The sequence below is a fragment of the Megalops cyprinoides genome, chromosome 13 (assembly GCF_013368585.1).
Source record: "Megalops cyprinoides isolate fMegCyp1 chromosome 13, fMegCyp1.pri, whole genome shotgun sequence".
NCBI classification, from domain to species: Eukaryota; Metazoa; Chordata; class Actinopteri; order Elopiformes; family Megalopidae; genus Megalops; species Megalops cyprinoides.
In genome coordinates this window covers 13,485,347-13,508,826 of record NC_050595.1, presented here as the reverse complement: position 1 = coordinate 13,508,826, position 23,480 = coordinate 13,485,347, and the positions used below count along the sequence as shown (strand labels likewise).

The 23,480-nt window shown below is 37.4% G+C and overlaps 1 protein-coding gene across 2 annotated transcripts in view; it reads left to right on the top strand.

Moving 5' to 3' along the window:
• Positions 1 to 23,480, top strand: part of LOC118787916 (leucine zipper protein 2-like) — a 126,881-nt gene that overhangs the window by 82,970 nt on the left and 20,431 nt on the right. For both annotated transcript variants that reach the window (XM_036543683.1, XM_036543682.1), the window contains exons 5-9: positions 7,836 to 7,898; positions 10,229 to 10,291; positions 14,142 to 14,204; positions 17,355 to 17,429; positions 19,868 to 20,035. In XM_036543683.1, the coding sequence (XP_036399576.1) occupies positions 7,836 to 7,898; positions 10,229 to 10,291; positions 14,142 to 14,204; positions 17,355 to 17,429; positions 19,868 to 20,035 (432 nt within the window). The remainder of the gene's footprint in view (positions 1 to 7,835; positions 7,899 to 10,228; positions 10,292 to 14,141; positions 14,205 to 17,354; positions 17,430 to 19,867; positions 20,036 to 23,480) is intronic.

The window sequence follows — 23,480 nt, the reverse complement described above, 5'->3', positions numbered from 1 at the left end:
GTGGTTTACTTGGGATAGGAAAAAGGTAATAATTATCCATATGTGTTGAAAACATGGCAAATTATTAATTGCAATGTTTGACTGTAATCTTTTCATGTGATATCATCAGCAAGGAAAACATGTTCCTGCAACAAAAATAAGTAGTAATATTTATCTCAATGTGTTTCTACAGTATAAGCTAAAATATTTTTTTTTCTTTTAATGCAAAATCCCACAATAAAACTATTATGTATGGCAGAGAAAATACATATCTTATTTTGGTTTCATCAGAGTATCAAAGAAAGTCATCTTATTTAGAAATGAATAATCACCTCTCCCAGTGCTAGGCCTGATTTCAATGGTGCATAAACATGGGATAGTCAGAAAATACACCTTGTGTAGTCAGGTGTGGAAATTTAATGTCAGCACAGTCAGTAAAAAATGAAAAGCACAGGTTATTCATGCTTTGCCCAATGCAGGAGAGTTTGGGATGGTAAAAAGCCTAGGCTACAGTTGTGAATTTCCAGGGTGAAGTGGTATTTTAGCATGACACAGTAAACATTTTTTGTTCACACCATCTTAGACTGCTACAACATCTGGCACACTGTCTATAAATATGGCAAGATCAGTAATTGTGGAAAACTTTGCAGATGACATCTGTACATATCTCATCAACACCAACAATTTATTAACAATGTTAATAATTCCTCTGACAGAAACAGTTGTTTTTAAACTGATAAAAAACCCTGATTAAATGCATTCAGTGCTTAAGCAGACATTGTGAAACAGGAAGAAATATGGAGATTAGCTGTCTTGCATGCCCTGTAACATTGTCTAATTAATTCCACCTTCTGTAAGAACAGTAATAATTAATACAGCAAAAATTGTGATTAACGCAACAGGTGTCTGACCGACAGGTGCCTGGATAAGAGACTATTGTGTGCACCATCAGAGTACAGAACAGATGGTTTGCGTGTAACAGTGCATTTCAGACTTTGTCAAAGCATTACAAACTAATTAAGGAAATGCCAAATATAATTATAATAGATTGTAGATTTTGACAGTAATGGATCCCATTTAAAAGAATGTTCATTACTTGACCTGTTTATACATTTTCTCCACAAGGAGCAGATCTGCTCACAATCAATAAGAGTACAGACAATGTAAGTAATATGTGTGTGCGAGTGTGTGTAATGCTGGGGTAATCTAACAGGTATAACAAAAACCTCATTTAGGAGCTTCCACAGCGAGTTTCGCATCTCTTTTACTGTTAATTCATTCAGAAATGGACCTATTAAGCTGCTACAATATGTGGAAGATACACGTTTGGAGTGGAGTTTGCCCAAATGAGGGAAGTTCACTCAAAATGAGGGTCTCTTTATTTTCCGAGGTGACCACATTCTGACCCCACACTATAGTACGGTTAATCACATTTGATAGAATTGTCAATAAAATCGTAAACATTTAATGTCCTCTGTGTGTCCCATAAAGTTTGTCAAGTGATTTAAGTGAATCAGGATAAGATAAGATCCCAGTTAAGATCTTGGCCAGTTTCAGCTGGTGTCACGGTGCTTTGTGAAATACCAAAAGTTTTTGCCCCAAAAGTGGTGGCACTATTTTTTGTGTGTCAAATGGGTCAGCATCACTTTCCTGCTTATGTGATAGTTAACGTGTTGTGCTGTATGAATTAGTCCATGTCCTGCAGGCATATTAAAGTTTGTTCTTTTTTTCAGCTCTTCACTATGTGGTCTTATGACAAAGATAGGCAGGGAGGAAATGCAGTACAGATAGCTAATGCGCACATACAGAATGTCTTCATTTTGTCATATAACATATCATTTTAACACTGGTGTTTGAAATGGACAGCAACATATTGATTCAGTTTTCTATAATTGAAACGGTAGCTGGCTGGCTTAGCTACAAAGAATTTGCCCATTCATACTGATGATCAAAACAGGACCATTGTATATATACAGTTTCAAATGGAAAAGCACAGAGTGCTCTGGGTACCCTGATACAATTGTTCCAGAATCATCAGAAAGTATAGGCCCACTCTGCAAGCTAGTTTACTACTACTAGTTAGTAGTCTGAATAACTAGTCTAACTAGGTCAGACCACAGACAACCTCCTATCCATCTGTGGAATGCTCTGGCACACAGAAGCCTTCATAACATTCCTCCATGCTCAATGTAAATTGATTGTTTCATAAAAAGAATTAGACAAAATGTCTAAATATGGTAATCCATAGGGTTGGTTTACATATGCAGACTGCCACATTATTTCTTTCGCTGTATTACTTATCTACTTTTACCCAGTTAATAATATGAGGGAAAATTTTAGTATTATTTACATGCTTGAATTGGCTCTTTATAATTAATAAGTATACATTATACTTAATTATACATTAATCATTGTCTCATCCAGTTACATTCTGATTTGCCAGTAAAGGCTCACACCTATAACACATTAAAAACTGTTCTGCTCTGCATGTGTTATTCACTGCTTTATGTGGAAGGTTTTTTTTTGCACTTTTGCACAAAATGCCAAAATTATGTCTAGTATGGCTGTTAATGATTGCCATTAACAAAGATGCAAATGTTCTTAAAATATTTTGAGATATTAGGAAAGTTGCAGAGAGTGTTTGCTGTAACCTATATATGGATGCAGGATGCAGCTGAAGCTGTAAAATGTAATAAGCAGTAATAGCAATAATATACATATCTATCTTATTTTTTAACTAATAACAAAATAGGATTCAGAATTACATAATACATAATTCTGCATTTAGCCTCACCAAGGCAGGTAAAGGATCTTGAAGTGCAGGTGTTGTTTATAATTTATTTAATCTCTTCCAATATATGGAACTTATCCCCCAGGTGAAAGAATAGAGCCAGCCTTTTGAAATAGCCTGTAGCAATGTTACCATCTTTTCTATGCTATTGCTACAATTTATATCTCAGCAGTACTCCCCAAGGTTGCAGATACTTCAAAGGATTGCTTTCTGCACGTAAACATGGGAGTTATTGGCTTGATCTGTCTGTGAGGTAGCAGTATGTTCCATATGGGTTTTGCAGATGAAATTATTTCTTAAATTGAATTTAACCACAGAGAATACAGATATAGCAATTTATACGCAGCACCCAAGAGAGTAAAAAACAATGGCAATGCTCTCTCACTGTTGTGTGTGATCTTCTGTTTTGCCAGCTTTCTCCCCTGCTTCCCATTTACATATATTTCTTCTTTCAAATAAACGCTGATATTAATTTCAGTGTTCCTAATTGGGAATTTACAGTAATACTGATGGGGAGATTGAAAGTGAATGTCTGCTTGTGGCTTATAACTAAGAAATTGGATCTCTTTGAGAAATAAACAGGAGCAGCTCAGTGGTTCACACTCTGTGGTCAGCATTATGATTATTTTAACCTGTGGCTATTGCTTTACTGGAAATTGTATTGCATATAATTTATTTCAGCAAAACTCTAGATGATCCAGACATCACCATCCAGCATGCTAGAATTTGAAAAAGACTAAATGGGGAGTTATTTATTTCATTCAATCATCAGATGATAATTATAGTGAACAATTATTTATAAATAGCATCTCTATATACAACATATTTGCAACATGTTCTTTTAATAGACAGAAATGACTTGTCTAGAATACAACAGAAAATAAACAGGAAAAAATTTCACTGGAAGGAAATAATAAGTTTAGTACTCTTCTTTGAGGTGTTAGTACTAGGCAGTTGAACCTAACCTGCTTACATACAGATTGCTTTGCTAGAAAGCACCACAGGGTAGCAGGCATATGTCTGCACTCAGTGTTATTAGTAATTGGGGGTGCTAATCACTCCATCCATAGTTGGTACTTTAGCTCAGGGCAATTGGCATTTTGAGATGACTATAAAATTGAAAATAAACATGAGCTGTGAGACATCTGCTCATAACAGTGTTGAGGTTTTAGAGGTTCAAAGTTAAAATCTGAGAGGTAAAAACTAGTAACAAATGTATAACTATTTTTCAGGGGAAAAGTGATTTGACCCTCCACAGGGTGTGCAAAGCCATTATATTCTGGCAATTCCAAATCAGTCAAATATTCATTTACTTTTTTAATGAAAAAACTGCATTTAAAAAAGTTGATGTTTCTCTGATTAATTTTGACAGACTTCACTAAAGAACTGCACTGCAAGCTGACTCTTTTTTTAGGCTTACCTAGAAAGTCAGAAGGTTCTATCCTTTCTATGGGCAAATATTTTTAACACTCATTCAATATTCATTTTGACTTCTTTATGCAGGGTTCTATAGAGCTGGCAATTTACTTTTCCATGTTTTTTTTTCCTCTATCTTTTCTCTTAAGCCTCATTCATCTGTCCAAAGTGTACCTTGATGTTTTCATAGTAAATTGATTTTGGGAGGACAGAATGTCAGGACTTGGCATTCAAGGTTTAAACTGAAATATTTTACAGCCAACAAACAATTTGTTGCTGTGATGGGAATGATGTGGGGCAGAGGAGAATGTTGTAACTGCTATGCACTCATAAATGGGTGTCAAGGTGAAAGGGAGGGTGGTAAGGTACAGACTTCCTGGAAATCACAAAAAAAAAAAAAAAATCCAGGGGATGTGACAAAGGTATGACTCAGTTGGCAATCTGCAGAGCAATATCACCTTCAGAGAAGTTTGAATAACTGATAAGGAATAAAGAAGGACAGTCTGAGCTGTGTTATTGACCACATAGCCGTTATAATTGAATTTGCTCAATAGTTCGATTTTTTTGTTCCTTGGCAGATTGCCAAGCTTTTTTGAGAGCTTTTTGAGTTGAGTACTTTTTGAGTCAAATCCTTGTGCCTTGGTTATGATCTCCTTAACTATGTGAATGAAGTACTGTATGCAACACCTCTCCCTTTTGACACTGATATACATTTACATTTTACATTTATTTATTTAGCAGACGCTTTTATCCAAAGTGACTTACAAAAGTGCATACAGCAAATTGAAACATTCTTAATCCTTCCTGCTGTTCCCTGGTCCTCCTCCTAACTTGTCTTGTCTGAAATGTGTCAGTGTTAATGACATACATAGCATGCACAGGGCATGTATAGAACCTCTGATTCGAAAGTGATCTCAATAGGCCAAGAGGATGAAGGAGAAACTTTGTCTGTAGATGACAAAGATGTATTAACAGAATGTTTTATTCTGGAATGGGGATTGCTGTTGATACAGGAGGGATGTTAGAAAACAATTGACAGTTTTATTACCATTAAGGTAAAGAACATTTCAAACTATGGTTTCTCAGGTGTCTTCCCCTACAATACATTTGCATATTTTTGTGATAGGAAGCCTACAGATGTTCAAGCTTTCTTTTTAAGTGCATAATCTTAAAGAACCTAAGGTAGAATGGTAGACCATTTCAAAAGTACTGGAGTTGAAAACAAATTCATTTTGATGACTGCCATAACATAAAATGGCTCATTAATGAATGGGTGTTAAAGATAACGGAGCAAATGATTACATTTTAATGCTGTAGCTGTGAGTCATGAAGTGAAGTTAAACAGTATGTTGAATAAAGAAGTGGTTTAGAAAGAAAAGCAGATGTTTCCTCCTGCACAGGGGAAGACTGTGCTGAAGCTGGCTTCACTGAAATTCACAGGTCCAATTCCCAGTTGGAGGTTTGCTGTTGTGCCCTGGAGGCAGGTACTTAGCCCGCATTGCTTCAGTTAATATCCAGCTGCATAGGTGGGAAATAATTTGGAGGGAAAAAAAAATACACTATGTGTGCCATCCTGATTAACCTGAGTCTGACAAATGAGTAATACCTCATAGCTCACTGTATAGTCATCCGGAAGTGTTAATATAGCTACATATTCAGTGAATCAGAAGTCTCATGGTCTGTGAATGCTCCAATAGCTCCTGGCTAGGATCTGCAAGATGGGTGCACTATATTATTTTTTTTTTTTCACATGACAATTTTTTTCATGTGTCATTAGGGCATGCCACAACATTTGTTTTGTCAAAATTGCACAAGCCGGATAAATGGTGACAAAAGCAGAGAGGAAGATAATGGAAGAGAAAACAGGCAAGGGAAGTTGGTAGTGAAAGAGGAAATTATTCAGTTGCGGTGCATTTCTTTGCCAGCTTATCAGATTTGTAGAAGTATTAGCTCATAACTTCAAAACCCTGTCTCCTTCCTCAAAATGAATGTTTGCACAGCAGCACTTTGCCATGTGATGAATGCACGATTTCCCTTATAAATGAATTTTACCATCACTTTATCCAAGTCATGCCATCATGGCAAAGTAATTAAGGGCTCGGATAGGAATATGGTTTAGGTGTCTGCTTAATATCTTTATAATCCTAATCTATTTAATATTAAACTAGGCTAGCTAAGGTCAGCATATACACACCAAGTCTCCAGGACCGCACTTGTGAAACACTACTACACCTACCTGTTGGCAGGCTACACCCAGGGTACAACAACCATTTGTTGGCATTCATCCTCCACAGGAAAGACATGAGGATACAAATTTGATAATACTGTGAGATTTTTAAGTAGTTGCATATTTTCAAGTAGCTGGCATTTAAGCACACAGCATTATTCAGTATAATTATATAAAGTTTAGGTCTGAGTCTAATTTTGGGTTTGCCTAGTTTTAGCATAGCAACTGGACTAACCCATTTATATATAATTGGTTTAGTATCCTAGAGTTAAACAGAAGTAATTAAAAATTGCTTGATTCAATGTACTAAGTACTTGATTGCACCATTAGAATTTCTCTGGAGTTAATTACATAGATTAATTACAAGTGCGATGTAATAAAAATGTTTTAATTTTCTACTGTGGCCACTGCAACGCTCTGCAGTGTGCATTCCCTGGGAGATGACAGATCAAGCAAGATCTGCTCCTTCTTCCAGCTTCATTGATTCAGTGCCCAGGGGGACAGTTTTACCTTCTGGATGACCACTGACCTGGAAAAACGTCTACCTTATGTTACAACAACAGCAGTCAGTCCTCCTGCAAGCAGGTACTGAAGATAATAAATGGCATGACTAGGATATAGGGCAGGTTATGCCACTGATAAAATTTCCTTTGTACTTTTGTTTTATTAACAACATGTTTAGAATTCAATACGGCAAAAGTGTTATAGATTTCCATATCCACCCTGTTGCATCCATTCTGAGAGAGGAAAAACTAACATAATAGACACTATGATTGGCATCTGTCCATGGCAGGGGCTGTACAGTTTCGCTAATCCTTCAAATTACATAGACGCATAAATGTAATCATCCATGTCCTCTAATTGCCCACCCAGACGAATCAAAGATCAGTACTCTCTACAGTGCTTGCTCTAAAGCAACATCCATGAACAAGCAGACAGCATCATTGCTGTCTACATTGCTTACACTCTTGTATTGTATTATTTCAGCTGTCTTCTCACCATAGTGCAACTCTAATGGTCAGGTGAAGTTAACATGAGTTATGCTCAGGCACAGGCAGAGTATACTGGCTGCTGTAACAGGAAATCATGCAGTGCTCTGTTTGTAGCAACCCTTGTCAAGCCCGATGAGGCTTGAACGTAGCCGTGGTTTATAACATTCATCTGCTGACCATCTGCAGGGCATAAAAAATTATACAGTACACCCAATGTGGAGAAAATATTGCATCGTTAGGATGGGCCACAGATATTGCTACTACCATTGTATCCCAAGGCAACTGTTTTCCTTAGTGCCTGCATTGTGTTAAAAACCGTCTGTCCAAGGGCACTGCTTTTACAGCCTGCTTGTCCTTTCAAGTCTGATTATTCATTAAATTGGGTTAACTGTGTAAAAAAAAAAAAAGTTTTTTTTGTTTCCCCTTCAAGATCAATTTCCTGAAAACTGAGATGGAAAGGAAGACCAAAATCATCAAGGACCTGCAGCAGGAGGTGAGGTCCCCTTGCTTGTTGCCAACTTGCATGGCCATTACCCTTCACTTGTCCCCTCATTGCTTCTCACACCAGCCCTCCAGACCAGGTTCTTCTGTTGTTACATCACCTTTTAATGGCAGGTTACAAACCTGCTGTTGATAGTGTAGAACCAAGAGCCTTTGAAAAAATGCTCATTTCCTATTAGTATGGAGACTGGAAAATAAGACTGGCAAATGCAAAGGCCAATTTGATGCAGCCTATCACAGGAATATAAGCATGAGTATGCTATGCTGTCATGTAAGTAGCCTTTACGAGTCTTTTAAATTTCAAATGATGTGTAAAGCATGTGTCACTGGCTGTTTATGAGTTCATAAATGTTACAGCAAACTACTGAAGTAAGTGTCAGATTCAGCATCTCAAAAGATTATTTTATCCACATAGATCTTTTTAATGCAATGACTCTCTTTTACTTTTTATGTCAACTCATAATGATTAGTTATGGCAGTTTCAGGTACAGGTGCAATTTCTGGATAAATGATGAACCACAAGTGTTAAAAAAATAGCAGATGCCCCTGAGCCAGAGCAACTTGCATTCTAGCTGGATAGGTCCATTGCAATGGCAATGCCCAGTACAAGATTCATACCTGTAACCCTCTACATCCTCTTTCCTGGCCACTAGGACACTATCCTGTCTGCAAAACATATCAACAAGGTCTCAGAATCAGTTTTCTAACCTCAGCACTGTTCGTCCTTCTTTTGTCTTCAGCATTGCATTCATGAAACTTATTCGATGGAAATCCTCCCCTCAAGTTCATGTCGCCTTTTTTTTGGGTGACAAAGCTAAACATTTTTTTAAGAAGCTTCCCTTGTGCTTCTTCATTAGTCTTAAGTATATGCATGAGATGCTAATTGTGAGAAGCTGTAATTAACAAGCTGTCTTTAGCACCACCACGTTTCCAGGTCAAGAAATGATGTAGTAAATCTGCTCTTGACACGGTACCGTAATTTTGTACAGCCTGTCACAGCTGGGCCTTTTCACAGCTTGCATTTTGGAAGGTAACTGGGATTTTAGCACAAGATCACGGGTTTTACTCACTGAGGAAAAACATTAATAGCACACATCATTCTTACACCTTGTCAGTGGACTGAATTTAAGTCCAAGAGTGAAAAAGTTGCCTCTTATTTTAGACATACATGTTTATTTTTGGATTTATCTACTGATGAGTTGTTTCATGAACATAGCTTAAAAGTACTGATAAAAACTTCATTTTTTGTTTTACTGAGACTGTTGAGAATTTTAAAAGAATGTTTCGGGTAGATTCAGGTTTTACTGAATATTATTTTATTAATAACATGTAGGAATTAAAGCATACCCTTGGCCCCTATTATTTGTACCTTTTTGTTACTTCATAATGTTTCCAGTGCTTGGTTACCATTAATATCCAATGCCATAGTGGCTTGTTAGCAAGTGTCATGTAATTCTAATTAATGTTCCTCACCATTGTGGGACTGTAGGCAGTTCTGTGCTGGGGCAGACAGACAGTTGTTTTAATTGAACCTGCTGTTTCTCAGAGATCCAGACGTCTGTGTGTGTGTGTCTGGGTGTCTGTATGTGTCAGTTTGTGTGCTCACACATGTGTTTCCTGAAAGGTATTTCTCAAGATCCATTTTTTGTGCTGGGCTACTAAGAAGCAGAAAAGTTTAGTACATATTCCACACATCAACAGTATGTTGTATACTCTGTCATAGACTTTCTCATAGTGCTTATTCCTTGCTTTAAAAGTATTATATAGTGTAAGTATAATATAATATAGTATAAGTATATATAGATTTCAATCACTAGAGTTATTTTTGTAAATATTTTTTCCCCAAACATTTTCTTTTTTTTAAACTGTTTGTGACATTTGTTAAAATTTTGTGAGCTGGAGACAACTTCCATCACACAATGGGTCCAGATCCAGAACTTAATCATAATCATTCCAATGAATCAAAGGGGACGTTGCTGAGTTTAAGGCCAAGATTCATTTAGAAATTTAATCCTAATTACAGTGTTAAAGGTAATTATCCTCTACTTGTTTCTATGCAGTTGTCTGTTGTCAAGCTGCTGTTTTAATGGAACTCCAAGGTCTTCTTATTCAGTTTCAGAGGTGTTAACATAGGCAGGCAAAGCTTGTTTGCATGGTAATCAGATGCATAACATTATTGGTGATGTAAAGGCAACTGCTTTGGGATATGAAGAGTGCCTAGAGAGCAGCAGTACATATCAAAACAAAAGCCATAGACCATAGCCGTGAGTTAGTGATTTCCAATCTGTATTTATATGCATTTGCATTTTTTTTTTTTTTCAGAACAAAAGCCTGAAGATGAAACTTCTTTCTGGCAACAAGCTGTGTGGCATTCATGCACAAGAGGTAAAAGTAGCCTCTCCATCCACAAGGATCAGAGGGGATGTGTCTCAACACACACACACACACACACACACACACACACAAAGTGGTGCATAGATCAAAGAGGGACGAAAAGGAGTGAGCTCCATGTCTTTTTCATTTAGTCAACCTGTTTTGGAGTTAGTTTAACCCTTACATACATGACTCACCCAACACACACATTTGCATGGGTGGGGTAACCAGTGACCCCAAACAGACAGCTGCCTTTTTCCTTTACAAATGGTAACCTATATGCCTAAAAAATTAACCCAGTCATTTATGTAATGGATTTGACCACCTAGAAAACGTTTCATATTATAATATGAAACATTCATATTCATTTTATAATTGTGTCACACTCTAAACAGAAAATATGGAAAATATAGGAAAATAGGGAAAATATCAAAATGTCTATTGATTTTCATCTTAATCCATTCCACAACATTATAAACATCTCTTCACTGACCTGAGTCATCTTGTGGAAAATTTTGTTAAAATGTGTAAATAAACAGTACAAAACATATAAAAAATAACATGAACATTTTTTATTTAATTGTTTTAGAAAAATAATAATACATGCATGTCTCATCCAACACACATATTTACACCAGTAGAGTTGCCAGTGAATTTGTAATTTCTATGTGAGTACCTTCCTTATCAAAACAAGTAGCTTGTATAAAAAAAGGTTAACTAGCTAGATGTAACAGTAAAGCTAACTATAGCAGCATGCTGTCTGACATCAACAATTTGCACCATGGATATTGACAAATATTAGTAAATCAAACAGTGACAGTGTCATCACACTGTAAAGTGAGTTCAAATGTAAGTGATGTCTTGTGCAGATGTTCTGAACAAATGTGTGCTGTGATTCTAATGTTTTCATCTGATACATTGTGCACAGTAAATAAATTCCTTGACATTTACCCTCCTTCCTAACATGATAGAAATCAAAGGTTCCAAAAGAATAGGAAATGAATGGGTAAATTACTGTGACCACACTGGATCTTACAAAATCCTCAGGTTATAGATCTAAAGTGAATTATACAGTACAGAAATGCAATATTATTTTAAATTTGTTCCAATGGTATGTAAGGGCAGAAGGCACATGGGAAACATTAGTATGAGATAGCAAAGATCATGCTAGGACTACTTTTGAAGGATTTTTTTACCTTGAAGAGTTGACTTCACATGGGTCAGAGGCTGTGTGAGAATCCCTGTGGCTCTTGTCATGTGTGATCTTGGTGGTCATTGTGTGGACAGGCTGATCTTGATCATGACTCTTGTCAAATTAAAGATTTTCTGATGGCAGACACTCTAATCATTAAAGGCAGTATTTGAAGGTGAAGATCTTCTTCTCTGCTCCAGAGTCTGAAACTAAATGATTAAAGGGACCAAACTGTAAAATTAATGATGGCAACACATTGGGATTTTATACATATTTCAAGCCAAAAACTATGTTTTCAGTCAAAGTTAAAGTTGGCAAATATCAAAAAAGACAGGAAATTCACATGAGCACCTTATCTCTCAACTTGACAAAGCTTTTGTAGCACACACTGCTTTGACACCTGTATGAGTTCTATGAGAGCTGTGAGATCTAACACACTTCAAATAACATGCACTCACCTCTGGGAGGTTTGCTGAAACTTCAAATGATCTTTCAAACAGCTGTTTAATTCAGCTCCCATGCAGTCATGTAAATGTTCAGTTGCTTTGTAATATTTGTCCGCTGAGTCAATACATAAAATTTCATCCACATTGATGCAGACACAATGTTGATATTACAATTTGAGTTTTGAATAAAAATTCCATCCAAGTCTCACCTATCAAGTGCCTGACCAAGTATTCCAGCCCAATCGTTGTTCTTTTCTGCATATGGCTCTCCCTATGACCTCTTATGACCCTGCATGTCTTCACTTCATTAACCTTATGGATCCTGCCCATATTTTTGGACATATTGTACTCCCTTCAGTTTTAGGCAGATTACCCAGCATCTGTAATAGCTATCCACACATGCCATATATAATTTTGTTCAGAACCAATTAGTCTAATGGAAAATGCCACAAAGAGCCCTGACCCGAGGAATTTGATATGCACTTTTGTTTGAGGGTAGTGTTCACTTGTTAAAAATGTGTGTACTTGAATGCCCCTTCAAAGGTAAACATGTCTGATTAGGTATCTCAACAGGGACTGGTAGTATAGATTGTCTGGATTATATACATACAAAAACCATGACATTCTTTTGCTTTGTAATGTGAAAAAAGTATTAGTTGAGTGCCAGGTGAAAATATGCTCAGAAATGTTAGCATAAATGTTTTATTTTTCCTACTGCAAACAGCAAATAACTATTGACAGAGATCCTGATATAAAATAAATGCAAGACATACATATATCAGAATAATAAATATTTACATAAAGAGTGGCACAAATCAATACAAAACAACAACACATCTTTATACATATTAAATGATTGCAATCAAGTAGCTGTAATAATAATTTGATTCTTATTTCTGATTTAGTAGTGTAATGATACTGCCTTCAATAATCATTGAATGTTGTCATTTGTGTGGTGGGCTGAGCTAAAAGAGAGGTACATCTAACTACACTGCAGCTGTCATGAGATTCCATTTTCAATGTATAAAATCCTATTTACCAACATCTGATTAAACACCATGTAAGTTCCATGTTTCTGGTAAAAATGAACAAAAAAAACAGTATCTGCATCCCATAATGACTGAGATATTAAATGGAGATGACTCAGAGTTTTTGAAGTAAACTGCTGGTAATGCAAAAATAAAGGCAGACTTTGCACTGCTATTGCAGAGCCAATTTTACATTTACTGAAGATATCTTTGACTCATTGGAATCAGCCAGCTTCCTGTATGCAGCAAAATAAACAGGAAGTGTCTGTGCAGAAAAATGGGTTATTCAGTGGAGAATGAGGTAAGGGCTGCAATCTGTGGATTTCTGTTTGTAGGGTTTAATATATCTCTTTCAAATACTTTTTTTTTGGTTGTTACGTAGTTGCTAACCGTGTTGATACCAATAAATTAAATAAATTCACAAAGGATTATTGAAGAATAAGAAACAGAATATGAGTTGAGATTCATCCAGTCACAAGAGGTGAAGAATAAACCTAAAATGTGTTTATCAGAGGTCAAACAAGACAAAGGAGCAGTATGGTACCCGGAATCATGGCCAGCATCCGACAGTCATATTTATGGAAGCTTTTGTAATATATAGGGATCCCAGGTCACTTGATTATAACATCATGAAGTTATTGTTTCTTTGTGAAACTACCTCTAAGTTCACTGTGGGCACCAAGCAAGGGTATTTCAGAAGAAATGGAGCATGCAATCCTGGAAATACCTAAATGCAGCTGTCAAAAAGATTTACTTTTTTCCCTCTTTTCCTCTAATTCTCATTTTATCTTAGTGGACATTTTGATGAGGTGATTTAAATCCAGTGAGACAGCTCAGAGGGAGGCAAAATATTCAGCCAGTTTATGTCAAAAGGCAGCCACCTCTGCTCTACCTTGCCAGACCTGCTGCTGTGTCCTGAGGTGATGGCCAGGGGAAGACTGCGCGTTGAAAGGGTGGAAGCAAGAGCGGGACTTTTGTCAGTGGGAAGCGAGTCAGCATGCCACAGCCACTACATTATGTGTGGGCTCTGCCTAATTGAAGGAGAGAGTTTTCCTGTGCTGTGAAGATGTAACAGTGCCCAGAAAGAGCTGACAATGGAGACGTCCGCTGTGGCCACAAACATCCAGCTACATGATCTCAAACCAATTTCTGTATTCAAATCACCTGACGCACATTTCCTTATCTTCCCCTTGCAGTCCAAAAAAATCCAGGCTCAACTGAAAGAGCTCCGGTACGGGAAAAAGGATTTGATTTTCAAGGTAAGGGCAGTGCCAGGTTTTCTTGTTTTTTTTTATTATTTATTATTGAATTAATTTCTATTATTGCAGATTCAACCAAACCTTACTACATGGGAGGTATTTTTCAATGTGCTGAACTCTGACAAACCCACCCTGAGGATCACAGCAGAACTAAAATTTTGGGCATCTGTAGGGCCAAGTGGAAAAATTGGGAGTTGAGTAATGCTTAAATTTACATTATTGCCTCAGCTATGTGCCCTTTTCCTGTTACATAATTATGTGATTATGAGTGCATATGCAAAATAGGAAACAATCTACAGAGGCATTTCAGCATCAATGTAAATATGCACCGAAGCTGATGAAAATTCAATAAAAAACTTGGTTTTATAATTGTACACCTTTGCACCCTCTTCTTCCTTTAATGTCACACAGAGCACCTATCTACCTTCGATGTCATCTGTATGTCCTTTTCAGTACTACACATACACTTTTCTAAATAATTACAAAAAATACCAATCACTATGAACCTTTCAACGGGTGCCAGAAATGCAGATTAATCAACCAGTTAGAAGGGGAGATATACGGATCAAACCAAACCAAGCCCCCGTCCCCCCCAAAAAGATGGGATGGAATTCCATCTATTTTTGCAGGTGTTGTTAGAACCTTTCCGTGCCCATTATGGCTGGAGCTGAACCCATGTCTTTAATATTTTAGTCTGCCAGCACAGAACAAATAAATGAGGAATGAACCCCTCAGGGGGCTGTGAATGCACGCTTTGGGATGTGTTTACCAAACAGCACGGCAGCACTCTGAGCAAACCAGAGAAGGATTCTAATGATGAAATGCTCTCTAGGCGATATTGCATTTGCATTTAAGCTGGACAGTCTCATATTAATTTCCTCACTCTGTGCTGACCTCCAGCATATAACTGGAGTTATTCTTTCTTCCAATCAAGGGTCTATCAGCTCAAAATAAAAAGATGGTTCATTGCCTCTCGGGCGGTATTGTGTTTCAAATTGCAAGATGGTTTCCACTCAAAAAAAGAAAAAAAGTATAATGAATGTTTTAATAACCCCCTGGCTTTTTAGTAATTTATTGGAAGGAATCCAAAACCTGCCTATCCAAATGCCTTTTTGAAGTAATCTGAAAACATGTCTTTTTAATGCCTATGATGAATAATCCTTCCTTAAGTTCATCTGGCTGAAAAGAAGCATAAGTTTGAAGTGCCGGTGAACTACGTTACTCTAACAGCAATCTGTGATGAACTGCAGAAGAGGAAGCACGTTATCTGCTTCATACAAGGATGCTGTAACAAATCAGGCTTTGCAGATCCACGTGCCTCAGTTACACATGGCACTGTTCGAGCATCTAAATTATCCATTCCATGCAGGGAGTAACACGGCAGGTGAACTATGATGATGGGCAATTTGACTGACATGTGCATGATTCCTGGCAGGTTTTCAGGCAACAAATTGAGAAACTTCTGCAAAAAGATACTCCTGGTCTTTCCAACTGTATCATATCAATGTAAACAGCAAAAAAAAAATATATATGTATCAGTGTACCATCAGTGTTTGATGTGGAGTAGATGCAGGTATAAAGTACTGTGAAGGGTAGGGTAAAACAAAAAATAAATCTTCTGAACTCAAGTCTCTCTGAATCTGTTTGATCTGTGTTTTGACAGAATGTTTCAGTTAACCTGAAATGTAAAAAAATGCATCCATGGTCTGCCTTTGATGATTCATTGTCCTTGATAGCATTACCTTAGTACTGTTACTGCCAACAACAATAAGCAAGACATTTCCTTGAAGTACACTCTGTGTTCTGAAAATATTTTCATTGAAATATGTATTCATTTTGTTTGTTATTTTCTGCTTGCCATTACAGCAAACTATCTGTATGCAGAATTTGTGTTTATACCAGGGCGTAGGTAGGGCAGTTTCCCCACTACGACGTCACCCCAAATACAAGCAGGTGTTCCTTGTGTTCCGGGTATCTACGGAAGGAGTAACTCACCATATTGACTTGTGAAATGCTGTTTAGCAGATAGCATACTATATATAAATCATTCACAACGGATCAATAAAAGTTAAAGATTATGGTTTGTCTATCCTTTTATGTTGCTTCAGTTTTTTATTTTTTTTTTACATTGATAAAAGTCATGGCATATTGACCAAATAGATGCAGTTCAAAGTCCAGCTCTTATTGCAGGCAGCTGCAAGGCCTATTGAAATTGTATATGGTGTAGCTTCCATAAAATATAAATCAAATGTAAAGTCTGTAAAAAAAATAAATAAATACTCTGTACCAATAATTATAGGTTTGTGCCAGCTATGTTGCTAGTAGCAACCCAAAGGGCTGTATTGCAGAGATGCTGTTACTTGCTCATTCAATAGAGTTGAACAGGTGCTTGTCCAAATTCCAGGATTATGTATTAGCCATGCAAAAAATGGAAGGTTAATATTCATCAGTTTCATTGGGCTTTTCAGACTAGCTAACAGACCTCCAGTAGGCTCTCCTTAGTTCAGAACCTGCAACCATGGGTTTGTATCCACTCTTAGGTGACAGTACCAGTTTCATTGTACTAATCTTTTTTGAATATTATATATGTGCTTCCAGAAGATCTCCTATATCTTGCCATTTGTGCTTGAATATTGATGATTGTTCTCCAAACCTAGCCTTTTGGGGTAAACTGAATTGTCATGTCACAGTGTTCTGTGTAATATTGATGTATAACGTGACGAGCTGTTAGAATATGCACATTGTGTCACAGTTGTGTCCCCGGGATCTGAAATCAACGAGGAATAACGGGAATGGGGATGACGAATAATGGGGCTGCTTTTGATCCATGATGCCTCCTTCTGTCAGAGCTTATCATGATTACAGTGGCTTGAAGTGGCCAGATGTACAATATGTCACCCTGACAGTCTGCCAATTCATTTCAGCGCTATTACTCAAATTTGTCTCCATGATGGTGAATGCCAAGTATGGAGGTTGTGAGCGCCATTTGGAAAATTTGTCATAGTGCTGTAAAGGGGCCAGTCATCAAACTCACAGTTTCCAGGTGGGATGGGAGAAACAATGGATGCAAAGTAGGTGGATTTTATGCAGGTTTTCTCGCCCAAGAAGAATTGGCAGCTCTCAATCTTATTAAATCTATCCTACCAATAGGGACAACAGTTACTGGACCTGGAACGCAAGCTAAAAGCGGCCAAGGAGGAACTGGAGATGGCAGCATTGGATAAGGTGAGACTCATCAACTTCTCCATCCTGACCAGAACCTGCCCGATCAATACCTCAGGGGATTGATGTTCCACGAGTCACACTAGTCTTACGCTTCAAAAAACTTTTGAGGAGTTCATATTGTGTAGTGTGACTTGTTGTGTGTTCTGCACTCCCTGTACACTGGCACAATTTGTTGATTATAATTGTTCTAAATGCAGCTAAAACTCATGCTGGAGTCTCAGACTTCTCATTGCCACCTACTTGTAGTTTAATTTGGAAATGTGTGCCAACATGAGTGGCCAACAGTCAGTTCCATTTATGGCACATCTAAGGTATGGAGTCATTTTAGAGTGTTTCACTAAGAATTTTAGATACTTATGTATTATTTTGATGTGTGATTCATTTTGATTGTATGTATATATATATATATATAATTATTGTACTTCTGCATTATTTTTATGTTTATTAAGAGCATGTAAATCATGCAAATTATTGCAAATATGTAAGAATCACAACCAGTAAATAAGAGCCATATTTGTAGATGAAATCACATTATTTAGTATATAACACATAGTGACAATTTGTTGGTTTAAAAAAAAAAAAAAAACCTTTGGATTCTGAATGAAATAGCGTCAGCAGTTAATATGACCAGAAATAATGACAGCGTGAGTCACTGTCTAAAAATCTGTGGCGCTAAAACTTTGCTGAAGTGACCCCAATCTGCTCTGTATGCTTACATGACAAGCACAAGCTGCTATACTGCCCCCAGCCAAGTATACAGGCACAGACAGAATAGCTTATTTAACCAATTTTTTCAATCCGAGTCATTTTTGTTGATAGCCGTTATATATGCCCATTTGGCTTGCATCCTTTCCACCGACTCATGGGACAGTGTAAAATGTGGAATCCCTCCTGCCAAGAATAAACTAAACCCAGGAAATGCATTTCCCCCTGTTAAATGGACACATGGTCTCAGTACTGATGTGTCATTGCGGGGTCAAACTTGTTTCTCACTTTACAATGTGATCATGGTGTTGGTTGTGTTTCCACTGCTATTCACGTAATCAGAAACTGTATTGTGTATTTCGGTTGGTTTTTTTTGAATGCCCAATAATTTTTCCCCTTTCAAGCACTTTCACTTCTCACTGCAGTCCTCATGTCATGCTCACACACACGAGGCAGAGGTAGACATGTGCAGCTTTACACAGGCAGACTGCCGGGACCCGACAGACCAGCGGGGTTTGGACACAAACATCCATGAGATGAATGAACAAGTTGCCAAGTATCTTATTGAAGCAAAACTGAGCACAAGGACAATGATTTAACTATGTAACTGGAGTCAACTGAAAGTTTGCTTGCGCATCATTGAGAATTAACCAAGGACCATTCCTTGGTGAAGAACCTAAAGTGTTCTTGCTGGTCTCTATAGGCAAAGAATAATAAAAGGAATGTGTTTACATAGATCCAGCTTTTCAGCCACTTCCTATTAAAAATGAAATCATCACTATACAAAAGCCGTGTTTATCTGATCATAACACATTTATAACAGAGCTATGTTTGATAGGATTGTCGATGTCTCTCTAGTAAAAGCCTAAACCTTCAATATAATATGACAAGAAAAGAGGTATGTGTAATGTTTGCCACAAGCAAGTTTCCTACATATAGTTCCATTAGACATCACTATAAATATGACAGGGGAAAAAAGCCATCTCTGGTGCCATATAGTGAAGGGGCAGCAGAGACTGTAATGTCTAGTGAGATAGCCCATGTCAAAAGTGGAAAACAATTAGTCTTATAAGGAAGCCCAGCTATTCCAGAAGCAAGTAGGTTACAAATAAATAGCTTCTGAGTAATGACTTTGGCATTTGTTTGATTGTCCTATTGAAAAGTAAGTTGCCTGTTAAAACTGCGTGGTGTTGTAAAAAGTGTTTCTTTGAATTGCTTAAAGCTTATACCGCATATTATGAAATCCCCAAACATTTTGGTAGCTGGCTTTCTTATTTGTTTGCTTATAACAATGTGCATACACAATGCCAATGGTGCTGTGGTTGAAAAGGCATACTGCCCCCCTTATCTTTTTAATGGAGGGAGATTTTATGTATATTACACTGAAAGCCATCATGTCTTTTTCATTGTTATTTGTTGGGGTTTTGTTTGTTGATGGTTTTATCTTTTAATTGGAGAGAGAACAAGAGCAAAAAAGCAATTTTCTTTAGTGGGAGAACCACATTGTTCTAGTATTCAAAAAATAGTTTTATCATGACTAACAGAGTAATTTCCTGTATTATTCACTTTATTTATAGTTACCCATTCTCCCATTGTTATTCTTCTAGTTAATAATCTTTCTTATTTTTTAACTGCTTTAGAAAAAAATATTTTGAGTTATACCAGTGATATATATAGATGGAACAAAAGTTATAACAGCCTATATGCATCTCAGTTTTGTTTATTTTCTGCAGGAGTCACAGCTGAAAGCCCTGAAGGACACGGCGCATCTCTGCTTCTCCTCAGTGCTGCACAGTCAGTCCGCCGACATCCACGGGCTCCATTCCACACCCACTGACATGCTGAGGTACTCCGCCCTCGCCAACAACTCCAGGGTCACCTACCAGCGGCCACACACCAAGGTAAACTGCCACCTCACTCCGAGCAGCTTCCAACAGAGAGGCCACATATGCTCACCTCAGAGTTGCAGAAGTGCAGGCTTAAAATAACTGCTAGAGATTGCTTAGAGTCCACATAGCACACGTCATATTCCTACAGGGCCAAGCGTTTAATTCTCATATGAAGAGATACAAATTGTTTCCTTTCTACCCAATTACTTTCTTCCCAAGAAAAAAATGTGCTTGAAATCATTACTTTTAGTCAGAGGACTCACACATTTAGACAATAGTACATGTTATTTTCTGTTGCAGGGAAAACAAGTCTCATCAAAGTGGCACTGCACTTACAGAATAAGGTCAAAGCTACAAAAACAACAGAATTTGGCAATTATTGTTTTTTTTTTTTTACTTCAAGATATATGTAGTTTTGCAGAAGTGCGTTTGTATTTCTCAGTAAGGGCATTCAGATTGCTCATTCAACTTGTTTGCCTTTTCACCTACATTGAACTTTAGGAGTGCTGGGGTATAGCAAATGGAACAAAGCCATGTTGTTCCACTGCTGTGGCTACTGGTTTTGCTTGACCTTGGGCTGTAGGGCTCAGCCTGCACTAAGAATGAGCACTTTAACTGACTAGGAATAATGAGAATATACATCTGTCAATACAGTGTTGGCAATAATATGCATCCATTACTTGTCATAACTAAAAGGATAAAAAAAATGTTTTTTTTTTTTTTCAGCACCTCTTAGTTCACAGCGAACAATGAATCCAGCATGTAGACTTGTATTGCATGGTTAAAGGAACTTTGAAAGTGGTGAGGTTGTGAATTTTCTGTAGTAGTACCCTCATCTCTCCCCTTACCCATACCTCACTTATACCTTTTTATGCAGTGGTTTTGTTTCTCAAAACATTCCCACTTCTGCAAATGTAAAGTGCAGACAAGTAAACTCATGGTGCATCATAGTCTATCTCTGATACTTCAAAGACACTCTGCACTGGGTGTATAACTCATTTACTGTTACACAATTTTCATCTGTCAGTAACTATTCAACAATTTATTTTTTAAGCCATCGCAAGCAGTTTCCCTACCTGCTTCTGAAAATTGAAGTGACATTGTTGGAGTCATAGAAATTATACTTTGTTTTTAGTTTTCCATCTTTGCTCCTAGCTAAAGATTTTAATACTTTGTTTATTGGTACAAGTTTGAATACTTTTTTTAACTCATTGTCTGCAAACTGAACAGAGGCCAAACTCTCTGTAAATTCTTTAACTGTTTTCCAACTGTAGTTCACTGAGCCATGCAGAGTATAGAAATAAGTAATTTAAAGCTTTCAATTGCAACTGTGCTTCTGGTGAGAGGGGAAAGTAGTGGCTATAGTTGTCCTCTCTCTGAGGCCAGGGACAAGTAGGCTTTTACTGGGGACAGGCAGTTATGTCTGAGATTGTTCGTGACACATGTAGCAGGTTTTACAAGAGCCTTTTGTAAGTTTAATATACGGTTGCAGTATCAATGCAGAGAAATCACTTTCGCTACTTACCATAAAACACTAGAAAGTTTTAAAGTAATGTTAAATTGTGGAGGTGATTGTTTGAGAGTGACAGAGAGAGCAATAGATATTCACACCATTGTATTTGTCTGACAGGATATCAATGATTCAAACAAAAGATGAAGGAGCAGAGGGTCAGTGTGAAAGTAGTGTGGCATAGTGGTGTGGAGCAGACTTTCTAACCAGATGGCAGCTGGCTGGATTCTCTGTTGGGGCACTGCTGTTGTACCCTTGGGTAAGGTACTTAATCTAGAATTGCCTCAGTAAAAATCCAGCTGTATAAATGAATAAAATTGTAACATCTGTAAGTCTGGATAAGAGTGTCTACTACATGACAATAATGTTATGTAAAGGGTCACAGATGTGTTGTGCATTTTCACGTATCTCTTAAAATGGGCAGTACACAGTTGCGTGCTCCGCCCAGCATTTTTGGGGAGCAGGACACTTGGTTGTGAGATACTACGACATACCATCACACTAGCTGAAATGATTAGCTACATGGCTAGGACCAAGAACATTTTTTTATATTAACCCTAACCAGGATTTATCTTCCAGGTCTTTGAAGAAGAGAGGGCATCATCATGAACTTGCACTTTCTCTAGCCAAAGATGCTGGATACACTCTGTTAGCCTTGCACTATTTTTATCTGGATCTCTACCAAAACCACCTAGCTGGCAAAATGGTTGGAGAGAGTTTCCCACTGCTAACTGCTCAAGTTATTTCACAGTATTTTGCCCTGTCTGGAGCACAATAACGTATCATGCCAATCTCCCCTTTCATATGACAGCATTAAATTACAATGTTTTCCAATAAAATTATTTTGTTTTGTATTTGCTAGCTTGCTATTGTTTTCAGAGAGAACCTATGATCTTACTACTGATTCACTTACCTCAGGAATATAAGAGTAGCACACTATAGGACACATGACAATTTGTTCTTACAGAACACCATATGACAGGGGCTATACAACAAATGATCATGATATGGTAACCAAAATAATTTTTCACATAGGTTGAGTTAATTATCAAATGCTCTTTTATTAATAGAGTCTGTTTCTTCACTCAAACAGAATATGATGTTGTGTTTAAAGAAAGTAAACATTCAACATTTCATTGACATGTCCAAGTGTGTGACTTAATTTACCCGTTCCTATGTAGAGGGGTTATGGAAAGAAAACTGAAGTGTCAAGTAAAAATATTAGTATTTTAGAAAATAATTAGACGCACCGTTTGAAAATAGTCAGTCCCAGACTTTGAGCAAAACACCCTTATTATGGGCAAACTCTGCCCCAAACATGCATCTCCTATATGGGAAATTAAGTGGCACATGTATGAAAACTCTTAGTGGTAACAGTGGCACACAACTCCCCACAGAAGCGCTTATGAAGGGTTTCCACACGTGTATCTCAAGTCTGAATCAACCCCTTTATTAAATTTTTTTTATCTAAATGTAGTTTTATCAGTTCATTTATATGTACAATAGGAGTCTCTGGAGCATTTAGGATGTTGGGCCTGCAGTGGTTTTTCAGTGATGCTTGCGCCTTCACGTAGGGGGGAGATTGCAATCGGCCTCGGTCAGGCTTTACTGGAATAAGCTATATGAACTGTATTGATCTTTTTTCTTTGGGTAGTTTCATCCCAGCTGAGCTGCCAGGCGCTGTACAATCCTTTTATGCATTATGCCTGAGTGCTAGTCTCTAGAGACAGCATACAGATGAACTCTGTTACCATACCCTTTCCTGCACAATTACAATTCAGTATATTAATTGGATTGTAATATTTAACACACACACACACACACACACAAAGTAATAATGCACAAATCTTTGACAAGTAGATTTCATGAAAGTGGCATATGAAGCAGAGAGGGACATTAAGTCAGTGGTTATTAACAGGATTTGTCTGAGTTTGGGAAACCCTACAG